Below are 18882 nucleotides of genomic sequence, written 5' to 3'. Positions count from 1 at the left end.
GCCATTAATAGTCAGAGGTGTTTGTTACAATTAAGTTTCATATGCAGTTTCGGAATGTTTTGACCTCTGCAAAAGTATTGAAGAATTTAAGTAAAGCTTTCCAGCCTAACAATAATTTCAATTCTGCCAGAGTGTATTCATAAAAAGTTTTGTTTTTACACAAAATTACTTTTATTTGAGCATGGTTCAAACTATTCATTTGTAATCATAATGGCCAGCAAAAGAACACCAATCACTGTGTCCGCATATACCTTTCATGAACTCTTCGTGAATAACTGTAAAAGCTGTTATTTTTGCATTTTTTCGCCAATATATGAGGAGGTCACATTTATTTTCACAAGATGTTGTTTTCCTTATTTGACACCAAGGCTATCATAAGTGCACTAATGCCTGTCTTTTCACAATATTTTCACATGTTAGATTTGCGGCCCAGCAGCAATCAGCTTTTACAGTAAACGGATGTTTGTATTGTTATAGTTTGCCACAGAACAACATATCTGAAGTTTGTGATGATGTCTTGCCAACAGACTAATGTCCTAGTAGCAGTCATTGCAATGATCAATCTAAGTGTATTTTGCAAAACCAATGCATTTCTTTTCTTGCAAAATGATACTGAGTTTAAGAGAAAATAACTTGAATTGAATCAAAACATGTTTTCTGCCCTTTTGTCTAGAAAGCAGTGTGGTGTGAGACAATGTGCATACAATAATGATTTTGAGGCTGTTATCCACAAATAAAGTCATAGCTGGAAGTTTCGAGGCAAGCGAGGCAAGAAGATTACCAACTTTGGTATTTGCATTTTACATGAAAACCAAAAAATAAAACAAAATAAAACACAAAAACAAACCCAGACCAGTATGGATTTTTTATTATCATCAGGGGCTCCCACGCTGTAAGAATTGCCAGCAGTTCTGGCATGCTGTGCCCAGTGAGCTTTCATTACCAACAGATGTTATGAAGTGTTGTAAATCACACTCCTTCAACACTCAGAACTGCATGAGTAAAGTTGTGTACCAAGCTGAGAGCATACTTAGTGTGATTGCAGACAGTAGCTTTCCTAAGGGATCATTATGATGATATAAACCTGTTATGACTAATGAGCTAGTGTAGCGAGCTCACTTCTGTCCTTTCACTTTCTACAGGGAGATTCTGAAACAGAACCAGGCATCAGAATCCAAGATGAAGAAGAGACGCGGAAAGTCCCTCATTGCAGAATCCATTCTGACAAAAGTATGCCATATGTCTAGTGTGTTATTTCCCTTTCATTTCATTATCATACAGATAATACCCATCAGTGAGGGTATTAGTATGAATTACCCACACAAGGTAACATTTAGAATGGTCTTACATGCCCAAATCGGTAGCCAAGGATGTTAGGACTGTTTCGAAAGTACTTAATATGGGTAATTATACTAAAGCCCAAGTGAAGTGATGTGTATTATTTGCTTTTTATGATGAAGCAGATCCTTGTTGTTTGATAAATCATCCACTTTGTGAGTGAATAAAATCATGAAGTCTCGTTTATTAACCATAATGACATACAAATGCTATTGAGTTTTCATTATACTTTACTAATAACTGGTCATTAGCAAAATTAACCAATCATTTGATTAGGATCTGCTCCATCATTTTGTAGACAAGTATATATCTATTTATTTATATGTCTCTAATCTATCTTGCTTAAATTTAACTTATTTATAACTATATATTTATATATATATATATATTTTTAAAGTTTAAATTTATATATTTATATATATCTATATTAAACATGATTCATTTTCATATCTCATCTTTGTGATCAGTTTTATATCTTTATCTATGTCTGTGCAAGTATTGCGTATTGAGATTGAGGTAACAGTAAATTACCTTGTGTTGTTGTCAATGTAGATATTTGATCCACATCACCGTGAGCAACTTGATAAGCTCTATGAATTCCTTATATCGTTGTCGTTACTCTTTCCAGACTTTAAAGGTAGGGGATACCTTTTACAGACCTCCCAAAATGCAGCAAAACATTAAATATGAACCTCAGGGGACTTGTTTAGGCCACTGCTGAGAAATTTGCAAGTCATCAGTTATCTACAATTTGAATAATGCACAAAACTCAACTACTCAGTAGTTCTGTGTGTCAGCCACACTTAAGCCTTTTTGTTGCAGTCTTCTGTATTTTTTATCTATAAACACAAATCTAAAAGTATAAGAGCTGATGTAATAACATATAGAGAGTGTGGCAAGAATGCATATAGAAATGTTTGTAAGTTTTGATGAACTTTCTTCACAAAATATACATGATGGACACACATGCAGAGCATGGGTCTGCAAAGGTAGCCTAGTAATGTACTGGAATTTACGGTGAGCCCCGAAAAAAATTCATTTCAAAATCTAACGGTCAATAAAAATGTACTATAAGTTACCTTCCACTTTCAATACTTTATGGGAATTTCTAAAATGATACTCTCTTCAACATACCACTGTATTTATACAACTCTTCATTTTAGGCATGCAAATGGGATTCCCTACCTTTAAGCTTTCCAGTGATACATAATTCAGAGCATTGCACATATCGTTTGTTTATGTGTTTATACTTCATTTCTACATCTTGTTTCCTTGCAAAAACATCAGCACAATTACAACAAATCCTGAAACATTCATCAATAACTTTTGTCTATCTCCAAGCAGGATCCAAACTCCACGCCGACGTTCTTCAACGCCGTGCTGCAGATTGCCAGGACGCAGCGCATCACGGCTACCATCCTCAAGGGCTCCTTCAACATCAGCAAGGACGAAGACGACGCCAAGTTTGTCTACTTCTCCTCCAGCGACATCTCCACGGACGAGGAGAGCGAAGTCCCAATCAAGAAACGAAAGCGGCCACGATTCATCAAGAAGAGAGGCATGCTAAAAGGTCAGGCTTGATGTGAGGCTACACCAGGTCTTTTTACATGTAACACATTTCACAGAGACTCCAACTCTCCCGTTTTCGACGGGAGATCTCCCGCCGAAATCCCATTTTTGCAAAATCTCCCGTTCTCCCGTTTGAGGTTTAATTTCTCCCGCCCTGGCTCTTTGTCTCCCGTTGGAAAGGATTTCTTACATATTTCTATCGTATGTTGAAAAAATAAGCCTTAGATAGCACCAGAGAGCATCTAGAACCCTGGGAATTTCGCGCTTTGCACACATCAACTTTGAGTCTCCCGTTTGCTAGGGGTTTCAGGCGGGAGAATCTCCAGATCAGAAGGTACTTTGGGTTGGAGTCTCTGCATTTCATGACTTTCAAAAGTACCAAGGTAACTATCATATAGAAAAGCTATGAGTCTATGGTCATGAGACATTGTAAAAAAGCTTATCTCTAAAACAAACACTTCGGAAATAATATAAACTCCATTCTGCTCTCAGTTGTGCTTTTGAAGATCCATGAAAACAAGTGAATTTGACCCCCCCCCCCCCATACCTTCCAAATTCATATTTGGAATTACCCCATGATGCCACTTTCATTGCAGAAGGAAGTGAAAGCTTTGTTGGATGTGAATTTGTGTTAAATTATTTGAACAGCCACTATAAGTATGATTAATTACTTAACTACTTTCATATTGTCTATTTTTGTTGTTTGTGTTTTAAGTCATTGAGTGCCTTGTAACTTTGGGATGTTTGCCACCTTTGTGCATTTTGCTCTACTGAGTAACTATTTCACTATGTAGCATGGAAAGAAAATGAGTGAATGCACTGGAGCATGCTCAATGAAGGAATGAATAAATTGAGATGAAGGAATGAATGAATGGATGACTGAAAAATGGACCAACCAATCAGAAATTAGATATCTATCAAAAGTTTTCACCATTACAATAAAAGCATTTGACCAGACTGAACTCTGCTTTTGTATTTTACCATGAAAACTGAAGGTCATTTTAAACTCTGTTTATTTTCGTGAGAATCGTTGGATACATATGGTATTTTCCAGTAGTAGTGACATTGAGTTTGAGTTATTTTTTTTTTTGATGCAGCCATTCACTTCAGTCAGGAACTGTTTGTGAAAAACCTGAGAAATTAGAATGCACACAACAAAGTAAAACATTTTACATTGTGTGATACAGTAAAACAATGAAAGAAATATTTAGGCCCATGCAGTGATGAAAACAACATAATACACTTTGTCTAGTTGAATTTCATACTTAAAATGAGTGAACAATAAAAGAAGTGTACATACAATTGAAAGTTTAATACATACAACTACCTCAACAGGAATGCACACAAAAAAAAAGTAGATATGACATATTATAGCTGACAAAAAAAAAATTACAGTTCAGCAAATAAAGTCAGTGTGATTGGATCAACCCATACATGGCCATGACATAAAACCTGACGAGTTCTAGTGTTCATACTACTGTATAAGCTGTTATTTTCGTGAGGGTTTCATTTTCGCGAATTTCGCAAATTGCAGTTGGATCGCGAATTTAACATCACGCGAAATTGTCTCCATGCGCTTTGTTAATAGAGCATTAACGTAAGCGTCGGCATCGATTCGCGAAAACAACATCTCGTAAAAATGTCTATGACCTCGTCATTCGCGAAAATATCTGTATGCGAAAATAACGGCGTATACAGTACTCTTCCATTGTGATAACCTATGACTTAAGACGTGTGATAATAATACACCAGCACTAATCTCTAGCTTCAGGTGATTTCAAGAAAATTTCAATATCATTTTCAAATGAATCTCTTGTATGCTTTGAGGGGTTGAATGTGATTTGTGTGTGGGTCAGCCAGTCTGTATCAAGATATGCATTGCAAATCATGAAGTGTCTCGGTTCCTCCGTAACGACCAGATGCCCTCAAAATCAGTCGCAGCCAGGGAGGCAGCTCATCGATGGAGGGCCGTTCGGACAGCGACTGCCCGGAGTCCATGTCAGTTGAAGTGCACCCGCGCCCAGAAAATCAGCCCTACACACCGTCTCCGGGAGTTACGCCAAACATTCCCCGAGAGGGCGGAGACACAGGCTTACCCCTCGCCCTCCCTATCTTGGACCAGGCCCTGCCCTCACCGGGCCTCTCCTCTGCCAATGAGCCGGATGAGGACCAGGAGGCCCGGGACAGTGGGGTGGACGTCCCGCTGGACGGCAGCGCAGGCGCTCTCAACGAGGAGGCCAACGAAGCAGGGGGAATGTCGGTGGCCCCAGAAAATATGGAGACTGCCTGGACAAAGGCTACAGAGGAGGTGAGTGTGGCAAAGTCTGGAGGCAGAAAATATGGGTACAGTGTTCCCCTCAGTTTTGCCTGGCAAGTACTAGTACATGTATCACGACGCTTGAGTGGATGGCTGGCAGGTATGTTGAAAGTCTGATGACTGGAGTTTTCACAGTGGGGAAATTTCAACATAAGACTTGGTTGATGATATTATGTATGTCTGTCTCCTGTTTACAGCTGTGCAGTGATGTGCAAGAACATGAAGTTAAATGGATTAAATTGAACTGACTAGAAAAAAAAAAAAGAAAAAGAAAGTTAAGAGTGGTATAGGTATGGTGGTTTGGCGAATAGAGATCACTGATTAGTAGGAAGTCTGCAACACGTAGACAACTAGCTGTCTTAATATGCTCTTGCTGACTGTATGAAGAAAACATCTGCCCATAAGTGTTACTATACTCATTTAGGAGAGAAAAAACAAATATTCAAAATATAGTACCCATTTTTTCTGACATACATGGGCAATCCTATAATGTCTTTGACCACGCAGATTGTGCCGGTGAGGAGCGAACCGCAGATCGAAATCATTGCACCACAGACGCCAGACACCCAGGAGGGCAAGGAAGAATCGGAGGAGAGAGGGGAAGCTGGCACCACGCCCAACCAGCATCACTCGGACCAACCATCGTTGCCGGGGAAGGGGGATGTCTGGACGACGCCCAGGCCCAAGCCCCAGGAGGCGAAATGGGAACTCCAGAGCGATGTGTGCAGGGTGAAGATCGAGCATTCCAGCGACGAGCGTGAAGGTGCCTCATCAGCCTCAGCAAGGACCAATAAAGAGCAGGAGGAGGAGGAGGAGAAGAAGAAGGAGAAGGAGGAGGGGGATGTGAAAGCAGGGACTAAAGATGAGATCATCGACATGGATGTGGAAGACTGCGAGGATGAAGACAAACTGGAGAAAGGTATGACAGACTGTGTTGCATTTTATCAGCCAATCAAACTCTGCAATATAAAAACTCATTTCACTCATACAATGCTCTTATTTGCCTGTGAGATACCCAGAAGATGGAGCTTATAGTATTTATAGTACTTAGCTCCAATCCCAGACTTTTCTATGAACACCATTTCAAAATTTCTTGTTCACAACTTCTGCAACTGACTGATGAATCACAGTAGGATGTTCAGTCAATTCATCGCCGGTCACACGAACCGACGAATCACTCGATTTTGGGTCAAATTTTCGATTTTGAGATTTTCTATCATTTCGATAGTAGACATTCCATACTACATATTCTGAAATTCTCAGTGTGTAATTCGGTGTAATTTTTACGTAGTTATCACTTTTGTAAAAGTATGTAATTCCATAAGTGTGAAAATTATTTGTTTTCCCCATAGACGCGTGTGTTAAACAATCAGGCGATTCGACGGTTCGGTGACCGCGCGTACTAGTACGCGCGGTCACCGAACCGACGAATCAGTGCGCACTGACTTGCGTGTAGTTTTTGAGATTCAACAGTTCATTGACCGCGCGCACAGTGCGCGTACTATGTAATACATGTGTTGACAATGACAACGCTCAATGTACATGTACATATAGACACACATGGAAAATGACAACGTTCTTTGCAGACCGAAAATACATGCATGCAGCTCTTTGACGATTTCCCGCTTATTTGTTAACAATACAATTCGATAAAAACTTCACAAGTAAGAGCAAAAATTGCAGTCTGATATACTACAAAAATAATTGGAAATTATAGACATGAAAGTGTAGCAACCATAAGTAAAAAATGGGCTAACTTCAAACGCGATTTTCTCGAATTGTCATTCTTACGCAAACCTGAGGGATTCGTCGGTTCGTGTGACCGGCGACGAATTAAGCTCAAGTTGATTGCTTCCCAACTGACAACACCACTATACAATGCTTTGCTTCTTCTTGTTGTCTTTTTTTTTAAATTCAGTTCCACATCAAGAAGAAAACACATTTTCTTTTCAAGTATATAGCAATTAAAACTACCTTAAGACTACCACCCTCATCTCAAAATATTCTTAATGGTCGAGGATATACACAGCTTTCCATCACATTGGACAGAATATTCAGTTACTGTTTTGCTGTAAAGTACTGTATACACCATATATTTCGCGAGTCTAAATTTTTGTGAATCGGCAATTCCTGACGATTTTGCAAGTGGTTAAATTCGCGATTGTGAAGTCCTGTACTTAACAGAGAAATGTACACGCGTACGTCACATCCACATCGGGATCAGAGTCAATATTTTTGCGTGTCTTTAATTTCGCGAATAGCACCTGACTCGCAAAATTCGCAAAAATTAAAACCTCGCAAAATATTCGGCGTATACAGTACATTTTCTACATCATAATTACATCCAGAGAACCCAAGACACTTGATATTCCGTCTTGTGGATCCTTAATGCTTCAAATTACAGGAAGTGTCGGCTTTCTTTTCAGTTGTGGTTCTTTGTTGTTTCCGTTTGCTAAGTGTGTTAAGAATGCTCTTAAAATCTCATACACAAGAGGAGGAAATATGTCATTGGAGAAACATTATTTGCTGGTTGTGTGTACCACAGACATAGTTTCAAGTCAAAAGGCAGCATCCATATTAGTGTTCTTCTCGATGTCTTTGATGTTCATAGAAAAAGACATCTGGCAAGTCACTCTGACGACCAAATTCATCCCAGCTATAGATAGAATGGAAGAAAAAAAAAACATTTTGGCACTGTTATATTCATTTCCCAAGTTGAAGGACATACAGAAGACTCTTGATAAAGCAAACACTATGGGGTAATGAAATGCTGTACGTATTGAAATTTTGTTGTATCAGGATGGAAAGAACATTAGAATACAGTTAAACTCGCATAAGTCGATCTTCTCGTTCTCGGGACTGAGCAAAACACATCGACTTAGGCGAGTTTCGACTTGTGCGTAAGTCAAAAAAAATCGACTTAGCAACAGTCACACCACACGTACATTATGTATAATGTACATGTATGTTGTCTACTCTGGAGCCGAGAGCTGGAGAGGTGTGCCGCAGCTACGGGTCGCCCGGCAGGGCCGCGGCTAACTTTGCATGGACAGTGCATTAGCATTGGCACAGGTCGGATTACTTTACACCCTCGATAAACCTTGGGGAAGTGAATATGAACGATATTTGAGCAGTGATTGATTCCAGTTTACCATACCGTGGCTTGAAATGCGTGCAGAGGTGTACTTCTGATTTACCTGTGCCCGTAACTTTCCCCCTACTTTCCGCTTTGAAAACTCAGCAGCTTCATCCATCCACTGCACAGCGCAGACTGCAAACATACACAGACTATACACAGCCCAGTCGCGCTGTACGTACGTACGTAGCGCTAGCGCGACAGGGCTGTACCACAGAACTCTGTGGGCTGTACCAGCAGACCTCCAAACACGAAGAGAGTTCAACAATCGCATGCGATCGCTTTGAATTTTGATACTTTAGATCATTTTTTTGTCACCTGTCTGGTCGGGCTAGTTCTTTAAACAAAAACTGGCGTCTCGTGATTTTGACAGTGATTTATTGCACAATAAAATCTTATTCGACTTAGGCACAGTGAATTTAATGGTTTTTCCGTGAAAGTGTTCTTGGAATTTCATCGACTTAGGCGAGTATTCGACTTATAAAATTCGACTTGTGAGTGAATTATTACACGTAAGTCAATGGGGAAAAATCGGGACTTTTTAAAATCATCGACTTACGCGATTATTCGACATATGCGATGTCGACTTAGGCGAGTTTAACTGTACATAGAAATCGTGAACTTTGAGAGCAGTAATTACCTTCATGATGAGATGTTCCTATAACTCTCTGTTTTTAACGAGAATCTTTATGTGTGTCATCACTGCAGATTTAAGAATTTCTATTGTTATTGTGATATCTCATTTGATGGGAGTGGTCTCTATCAATATATTGCCATTAATTCCAATTTTCAATGTCAAAATTATCATCGGTCTTGTCTTTTTACTTCGCAAGAGGGTATGTCTTTTAACGGATCTCATATTTGGGCAAAAATGCTCATGTACCAATTTCTCGACTCATGTTCAATCTCTCATTGTGTAGACTTTATACATGATGCCATTTTATCATAGGGTCTGTTTGCTTCTATTTTCCCAAACATGAAGTCGAGGCAGGGGAGTCAGCCGCTGACCCCCAGCCTGACGAGAGAACGTCCAGTGCAGCGTCCAAGCGGACGGCTAAGCGGTCATCGAGCCAGAGCAGCCAGCAGAAGGCCGTGAAACCGAAGGAGAAATATGACCCGAGGACTGTATATGTCCAAGCTGCCCCAAAAGAAAGGTAACTTCCCTCGGTAGAAGTATTAAGTTTTATATTTACACACAGCCTCCGTCCATTGCATTAATAATAGGCTCAGGCTCACGCACACAGACTGAAAACGCATGAGTCAAATCGCAATTCAAATCACCCTTTTTTTTTTTGCACTCAAGCTCACACATACAGGGACAAGAAAAAAAAAAGTGACCTAAATTGTGCGCTAGGTCATGAAGTAATCATGACTTGCACCCGTTTATGGAAAGCCAAACTGCATGAGTGAGTCTTGTGATGTAATTATGGGTTGTAAAAAAGTTTTACAATCTCATTAAACACCATTCATGCACACTTCACACTGCAAATAATTGTGACTATTCAGAAAAAAGTGCAACTACTTCAGAAACTCAAATAAAACTATTTAAAAACATTGCACTTTTAGTGATGCATGGATTGCAAATCGAATCTCACTGATAGTCATGATTATTATATCCACATACATTAAAAAAAAAAAGAATGTTTTCAGCATTGAGATCCAAATCACTACCCAAATAATTGAGGCTATTGGTGGCTGTGTGAATGGGCCTTATGGTATTCAAAACACACAAGGACAAATCATTACCCTGCACCTACTTTGCCCTAATTCCAACTTCCGTGGGATCATGTTCCAGATTTACTGTCACCTATTGCCACTCACATGGTAAATTCATCCATCTCTTCCAGTCAGACATGAATTTGTACACTTGTCTGAGGATTGGATGTAGGGAGGGTACTGGTGTCACGGCAGCTAAATTAAATTGTGGATCAGCCCACTTGACACTTTGACACTACCACTCATATACATTCAGAGGCAGATCCAGAGGGGTGTGCACCGGGCACACGCCCCTCTTTATTTTTGTTTAAAACAAACGAAACAAAAAGAAAGAAATGGGGGTGCATGTTCCCCCCCTTTTAATTTTGCAAAGGCGCATCCCCTTTACGGGACTCCAGGATCTGCCCCTGACATTGGATGTTTGTGTTGTTGTTGCTTTTGCTGTTTTAATGTTTCTCTCTTGTCATCAAGATCACTTTTTTGAAATTTTGTTGCTTTATTTTCTCTTGGCCATGCTGTACCCAAATCAGTGAAACATTCATAATGCTTAGCTAAGCATGATGCATGAAAGACATAATATGTGAATGACTGGCCTCATATCCTCACAAACAGCTTGCCAGACATTATGTCGATCACTATCCTCATGATGAGTTGTCTTGAGTCATAGCTAGAATAAACCATTACAGCCTAACCTACACACCCCTTCTATCTATCTTTCTCTCTGTTTCCTCACACTCTCCCCCTCCTCCTCTCTATCTTTCACATCACTTTTCAATCCTGCCTTTGAGATGGGGGGGGGGGTGGGGGGCATTCAACCCTTAAATACCCAGCTTTATTCACTGATTGGCAGCATGCTGGTGTGTGCTTTGTTTACCTATTGGCACAGGTGTCTGTACCCTAATTGTCAATGAATAGAGATTGCCTAATACCCCTAATCTCCCTTATCCCTATTGTGTGACCAGTCTTCCTGTTGGACTGATCATTGAGGCACCTTGCTACATGGAAAAGGCTTTCTACTCACTGTCCAAGAGCTAAAAAACACAAACAAACAAAAACAAAACAGCAGGGGCAGATCCAGGAATTAAAGGGGAGGTGCCTATACAAAATTAAAGGGGGGTGCACATGCCCCTCCCCCTCCATTTTCTCTTGTTATTTTTTTTTAAATTGTTTTAACAAAAAATAAAGAAGGGACGTGCACTCCCTGCACCCCCTCTGGATCTGCCACTGAAACAGTATAAAAAAAGAAAGGTCTTGATATATGTAATGAAATAATAGAAATATGGAATTATCGCTCAATTGATATTAAATGATCTGTGTCTTAATTCTTCTACTGACAATTCTGTATAAACTGTGACTTTGACCTGTTATTAAAGAATCTTTGCATCCATGTCTTATTCAAAAATAATCTAAGATTCCATGGAATAAAATGCCATTTTCACCAAAAGTTGACCTGTTATCGAAGAATCTTTGCATCCATGTCTTATTCAAAAATTAATCTAAGATTCCATGGAGTAAGATGCCATCTTCACCAAAAGTTGTCATATAGGTTTCCAGGTCCGAGTTGCGAATATATAATGCCACTAACTGATCAGAGATATAAAATAGTAGGCCTACCATTAAAGGACAAGTTCACCTTCTTAGACATGTGGGTTGAGTGAATGCAGCAATATTAATAGAACACATCAGTGAGAGTTTGAGGAAAATCGGACAATCCGTTCAAAAGTTATGAATTCTTGAAGTTTCTGCTCAGTCCCAGCTGGATTAGAAGACTACTATAGCCTGTGATGTCACATGTGTACAACGATATGAAGAAAGAATAAAGAAAAATCAATATATTTTCACTTTTCTCGCATAACAAAAGAATACTCGTCTTCTCTCTTTTAGAAGGCATGGGGAATGATATTACCCTTAACATACATCAGTAACAAGTCGAAGAAATGTGCACTTTATTAAAATAGTAAAGTTTTGTGAAATTCTCTTTTTATTTTCGTTATATCGTTGTACGGATGTGACATCATACACTGTAGTAGTCTGCTCATCCAGCAGTGACTGCGCAGATACTTTAAAAATTCATAACTTTTGAACGGATTGTCCGATTTTCCCCAAATTTTCACTGATGTGTTCTACTAATATTGTTGCATTCACTCAATCCATATGTATATGAAGGTGAACTTGTCCTTTAAGTCATAAGTTGTGACTTGCATTCTTCACTGTTTACAGTAAAGTTGCGAAGATTTTAAGCCTTGTACTGATACATTAAATACTGTATGAAACAGGAAGAATTAGAATCACAGATGACAAGAGGAAAAGGCTAGAGATCAAGGACCATGAAGATGGTCAATGAAGATAAAGGGAAGTTTGATATCTTATCACTCCCTGATGGATATGAAGTTTGTACCTTAAAGGGACTGTATAGTTTTGGTTCAAATTGGAAATTCAGATTTCAACTTCTTGTGTGATAGTTAGAAACCACTCACAAAATTTTAAAGAGCATACAATTCTAAGAGGTATTAAAAGTTTATTTGATAAAAATTGGTTTTGAATTCACTGAGATATCCAAAAACAAAATGAAACAAAGTGGTCATTCAATAGCTAATAGAAGGTGGGTCCCACCTGTTATTAGGACTGTTTTTTGTTTCTGGATATCATAGTCATTTCAAAACCTACTCTGTATTTTCATCAAATAAATGTTGATTTCCTCTTAGAATTGTATGCTCTTATATATTTCCTGAGGGGTTTCTCATTATTTTTTAAAAAAAGTTGGAAACCTGAAGCCCCATCTCAACAAAACCTATACCATCCCTTCAAAGAATCAAGTCATAGTACTATTCAGACAGCGTCCTTGTATAGGAGAGATTTTCTTCTTAATTTCTTTGATGTTATTTTTGTTCTCTATATGCTTGTTTCCCTTGTCAAAGGCACTCCAAGAGTAAATCAGCTGGAAAGGGTGGGCGGACAAAGAAGAACAGTCATGGAGAAAAACAGAAGAAGGAATGACAGAACAACAAGGCAAAACAATTTTGTGTGTACGATGTTTATAAAGTGTTATTGATGGTGCCACTCATTGAGTTTTGCAAGTTTGAGACATAGTGATATGCAAGAAAATCATGTATTCAATTCTAGTCAGTGTATTCTCATGCGTGACATTTGATTGAACTTTAGGCTAGGGCAAAAAGCCTTGAATTCACGAGTGGTTTAATTTTTGTCACCGTTTCTGCATTTTTCTTAATTAGAACTCTGTGATAAAATGGATTGGTAAATTGATGTACATGTAAATGAGGCAAACATTTCTGGTGGCACTTGTGTGATGGTTTTGCATTATGAGTAGTTTCAAGGACAGCATTTAACCAGTCAGCAGACCCACATGACCCTTTAAACCCTCACTGCAGGCAATCTCATGATACTGCACAATGTTGAGCATTGAACATATTTTTTTTTTTTTCATAAAAGACTCCTTAAAAATAGGGATGGTAGCTACAGTACTTGTACTAGTTAAAGACAATGTAGGTATCATAACAAAACATTCTTTCGTTTGAACCACTCATTGTTCATTCGTAGTTGTGTCAGTAGTAAAGTTTTCTAACGCCTCAATTATTTGCCAAATTTATGGCAAATTCTTATTGTCAACACACAGTTAGAAGATTGCAGTAAATGAAGTGCTCTCAAATTTGCATTTAGGATATGGGGGGGGGGGTTGATTTCTTTCTGATCTTAGGCAGATTTAATGAATGCAGCCACTCGTATTCAATCTATCTCAAGTGCAAGATACGGAAAAAAAAAATCAGAGTTGCCAATTTGATGAGTGATGACAAGATGATAATTTTAATGGCAAAATTCCCCTTGGACTTTACAGGTGGAGTGCCACTTGCAGACTGAGTCTTATTAGAATTGCACCAAGACTACAAGTAGGTGTGCTACGTTATATTGATTATGCAAAGGACACAAAACAAAGAAAACAAAAATTAAAACAAAAATGAAAAATGATGTCCAGAAACTGAAGACAGTCACATCTGATTTTTTTTTTTTTTTTTTTTGTCAAAGCTACTCGCCGCATGAAAGACACTGTTGTAGAATTACCAGGACTCAATATTCGTGGGGTAAACTTGTCAGCAGTAAAAGTAACTTCAGTACCTTGTAAAGCTTGTACATTGTTATTACTGTAAAGGAACTTCTACCTTGAAAAGCTTGTGTATCAAATTTTCATGTTTTGTGTGAATGATGATATATGTGCAATATTGAAAGTGCTTTATCATGTCCACCAGTTGTTCATTTCTAAGTATTGGATTTGAAACAACACTACTGTGCATTATCAGGTATTTTCTTGTCATTATAAGGACAATTTCTAGAGTGGTCATTTAATATTGATTCATTCTGAATGTTTCAACTGCCTGTTTCAGTTTTGGTACCAAAATAGCATATTTCTACAGATAACTTGATGTAGTGGATAAATGATAAATACCCTTGTGTTACCAAGTGATTTGCCATAATGAAATAAAAACACACGGCTTAATTCCCTTAGACAGCATTTACTCTAAAAACTTCTACAATGATGCATGATTTTATGGGACTGTGTATTATTAGATTATTTTTGATGAACCAATTGTGTCATTTTAGTAATTCAATATTTTGTTTGTGAACATTTCGATCTAAAAACAGTTTTGGTAAAAACCTGTTCCTTCACTTCTTTGCGGTACAGCTTCTCAGAGACCACTTGTGATACACCATTAAAGAATGTTGTTGGATGTATTTTATTATTATTATTGTTTTTATTTTATTCATTGTATTTTTTTTTTGGTGGACTGTGCATACATGTTGGTGCACACTTGGTCATCAGATATCATGCAACCTTGCATTGATATGTGGATTTGCATTTAATACCATTGAAGCAATTAGATGTCATCGAAAAAGATTGCTATTTTTTTTTCTTTTTTGTTTAGGCCAGAATTTGAAAGCTATGAATCTAAGCTTAAAAAAATGATGTGGGCCCTTGCAATTCAGCAAAATGGCATACTCCTAACTAACTGAAATGACTGAAAGAAAAACTCGTGGAATTTTGCATCATTTCTTCTTCTTCTTCTTCTTCTTCTTCTTCTTCTTTTTTTTTTTTTTTTTTTTGGGGGGGGGGGCAATTTTGAAGAGGGATCAGTCTATGAAGTGCAATGACTCAAGGATTCATAATTCCCTGGGATTTATAATTCCAATGCAACCACAAAATAGGAAGTATTTGATTATCCTGAAACTTGCCACACTCACGTGCTACATTCTATTCATGTTTGTTTCAAAGTATAAATGCTATTACTGAGGGTTCTGAAAAGTTCTAGTAGGGTTTTCATGTACCTGGTACCTCAAGAATGGACAATGGAGAAAAACAGTGTCAGAAAGGAAGGCATTCTCCAGCAAATATCAACATTGTTGGCCAAAAATCAAAGGGAGACATGTGTTTTGAGGCTTGCTGGGAAAACCAACCATTCAAACTCATCATGGTTGATATGATGCCAGCTCTCACATGGTCTTTAAACTAGATTTGGATGAATACCAGCATGGCGTAAGCCTGATGATGTCAATCGTTCTCCCTGATATATTTCATCCCTTTCAGTAAATTAGTTAGAAGGCAAGTATGAATTTATTTGTACATACTGTTTTGACAGTTAAAGGTATGATAACATTGTGGTTCAGATGAGGCTTCAGGTTTCCAACTTCTTTGTGAAATAATGAGAAACCTTGCTCCTATGAAATATGAAAGAGCATATAATTCTAAGAAAAATTTAAAGTTTACTATTTTGATGAATATTGGTTTTTAAATGTCTGAAAGGCAAATACAAAGAGATCCTAGTAAAAGGTGAACCCACCTCTTATTAGGATCTCTTTGATTTAATTTGTTTTCAGATATCTCGGCCACTTCAAAACCAGTTTTCATCCAATAAAGTTTGAATTCCTCTACATTTTGTACTGTATGCTCTTGAATATTTCATAAAGTGTTGCTAATTATCTTGCAAATAGTTAAAATCTGAATCCCCCATCTCAACCCAATCTATACTGTCCCTTCATAATTGTGAAAAGATATGTATCCATGATACAGTACGTCTCACAAATATATCCTCAGATACTTAAATACAAAGACAGGTATACCCACAAACACCTACTCTTTGTCACATACACTCCTGAGGAGTCTGAAAATGGGGCCTGTGAAATTTGATGATGTGTGACATGTTCTGGGTACCTAACCTATTGCATCTAATGCACAGCAACAGAAATGATAGAAGACATGATTGGTTCCATGAAGACCACTATATGCAGCTGAGAATACTGAAGTTCGGAGGAACCTCTTTCTTTATGTCTCATTGTGATCTTAGTGTCAATATTGAATCTCCATACAAACACTTCATAGATATCTCCCCATGTGTTGACACAAAGGCCTCTTTTTTTTTTTTCTACATCTAGTGTTAATTTTCATGGGGCACTGATTTGAGCCACACAACACATCGGTATTTCACAGAGAAAACCCACCATGATTTTATCCTAGAATATGATAAGATGGATGTAAAAGAACAACACATGATGTGGATGGCTGAACTGTGCCATGAATGATATATCCTATATTGAGGCAAACTCAGGTTTAAAGGCATTTGGAGGAAGAGATATCTAGCCACATACTTTAGAGGGGAGGTATTGTTGTGAAGAATCCAGGCAAAACATACAAGTAGAATCATGAACGGCAAAGTGTGAAATTTATGTGATTGGGGGATTGTCATTGTCGGAACCTGTGTTGAGGGTCAAAGTTTATACTGTTCAGAGAGAACTTTTCAGATAGTCTGGCACTAGGCTTGCTCTGTGTAAGTCTTTTGTTATGATTGACGGTGAAAGAGACCTCAACGTGCTGTTACCATGGATACCAAGGTCAGGTGGAGCAAAGTTTGCCCAGTCATTGTGTGTGATTGTGTGTGGTGGTATATGTCTATGTGTGTGTGTGTGTCTGTGTATGTGTTTGTGTGTGTGCAATATCATCAAACAAAAAAGAAAGTGCTTGTGTGGGTGTGTTTCCCACGTTTTTCAATGTGAAGAAGTTGTACTGTATTTAATTTTTCTAATGGATGAATGTCTTTTTCTTACAATCCTGATTTTGTCGTAGACTGTACAGTGTGCCCATACAATCTGCTTTGCTTGTTTCACAGGATACGGTCAAAATATAGGGGTCTCCAATATACATATGAATATATAACTGTATATATTACGCACCATGGTATGCACGTGTATATCTCCAGATGTCAAAACAGTATGCACAAATTCATACTTTCCTATGCTGGAAACGGTACTTTACTACATGAAATAGCATAGCAGTTTCTCTCCCCCCCCCCCCCCCCCCCCCCCCGCCATAGACACTTTTTTTCTTCTTTAGTGCATGCATGAATGTAATCAGCTGAATAAATGTGAATGAATGTGAAATGACCAATTTAAATATATTCATCCAAAGCCCTTTCATAGCTAATAAGGCATGTACAATGTGTGTGTATCAAAGAAGGACACTACAGAGCAGATTTACTTATATTTCAACACGTCAATATTACATTGACAAAAATAGTACATTGATAAACATTTACCAATGTTTCTTTTGGTGAGAAGCCAAGTTTATAAGTTCCATGCACCATATTTCATGCACATGACTACATATCTCTTTTTGTAGATCTTGCATTGACCTCAGTCAGTGTAATCTTTCTTGCCATCAAAACAAGTCATTGGGTTTCAATTCAAATTAATGACAACTGCATAGCACACTAACAGAGTTCATGGAAGCTTTCATTGAGCTCTGTGTTGTTGGTTGGTCTCTTTTTTGAAGCCAAAATAATTGTAATTTCAATGTATTCTTTGGCTTTTCTTCAGAATGTTGACTACTGGTTGACGGATTGATTTCACATTAATTCTCATTCCATGCAAATCCAGTAACACTAACAACAACAATAAAAAAAAAACACCTTGCACTGAAATCAGTGATTCCCCTCACTCCATGACTATCTCTTGACAGCAATTTTTTGTGCTTGTGTGTGTGTGTGTTTGTGTGTGCCTTGTTTCAATGCTAATACTTGAGAATACAGTTAAAGGGATCGTATAGTTTTGGTTGAGACCTAATTTCAGGTTTCTAACATTTTTTGGTGAGATAATGAGAAACCACTTATGAAATATGAAAGAGCATGTAATTCCATGAGGTATTCAACGTTTATTTGATGAAAATTGGTTTTGAAATGCCCGAGATATCCAAAACAGAGTGATTCTAATAAAGTGTGGGACCCACATTTTATTACGATCGCTTTGTTTTACTTTGTTTTTTGGTTGTTTCAGTCTTTCCAAACCTGATTTTCATCAAATAAACTTTGAATTCCTCTTTAAATGGTACGCTCTGTACTATTTCATAAGTGTTTTCTTGGTATCTCACGAAAAGTTAAAAGCCCAATTCTCATCTCCACTAATACTGTACCATCCCTTTAAGAACAGAACTGGGCACGGGGAGACGGTTGATCACCTCGCTGAAGACTGAAACCCCCACCCCACCCTCATGGGCTGGACAGCAGCTAGAGTGGACTGGAGGGTTATCAAGACTTCTACGTATTCAGGAAGTACATGGCTCAAGAACTTTCATTTTCTATGTCACATTTCAATTTAACAGACCAGACCACAACAGGAGAAAAAGAAGGAAAGGATGGGTGTGTGTACACAATGATAGCAGGAAAGCAATGTTCCCATTCACAGTTAAAAAAAGAGCAAGCAATCAGCAAACTTGTGTGATGGGTGTCGGCCGGTGTTTATGTGCAGT

At 38.2% G+C, this 18882-nt stretch overlaps 1 protein-coding gene across 1 annotated transcript in view; it reads left to right on the top strand.

Annotated features, from left to right (window-relative positions):
* LOC140232820 (uncharacterized) overlaps positions 1 to 13073 on the top strand; it is a 41859-nt gene extending 28786 nt beyond the window's left edge. The window contains 7 exon segments of the mRNA XM_072312934.1: positions 1143 to 1230; positions 2683 to 2908; positions 4827 to 5215; positions 5732 to 6021; positions 7836 to 7852; positions 9343 to 9527; positions 13005 to 13073. Coding sequence (XP_072169035.1) covers positions 1143 to 1230; positions 2683 to 2908; positions 4827 to 5215; positions 5732 to 6021; positions 7836 to 7852; positions 9343 to 9527; positions 13005 to 13073 — 1264 coding nt within the window.
* Positions 13074 to 18882: the final 5809 nt, after the last annotated feature.

Source organism: Diadema setosum, chromosome 9 (genome assembly GCF_964275005.1).
Source record: "Diadema setosum chromosome 9, eeDiaSeto1, whole genome shotgun sequence".
NCBI lineage: Eukaryota > Metazoa > Echinodermata > Echinoidea > Diadematoida > Diadematidae > Diadema > Diadema setosum.
The sequence above is the reverse complement of the archived record's forward strand: the minus strand, read 5'-3'. Positions and strand labels throughout refer to the sequence as shown.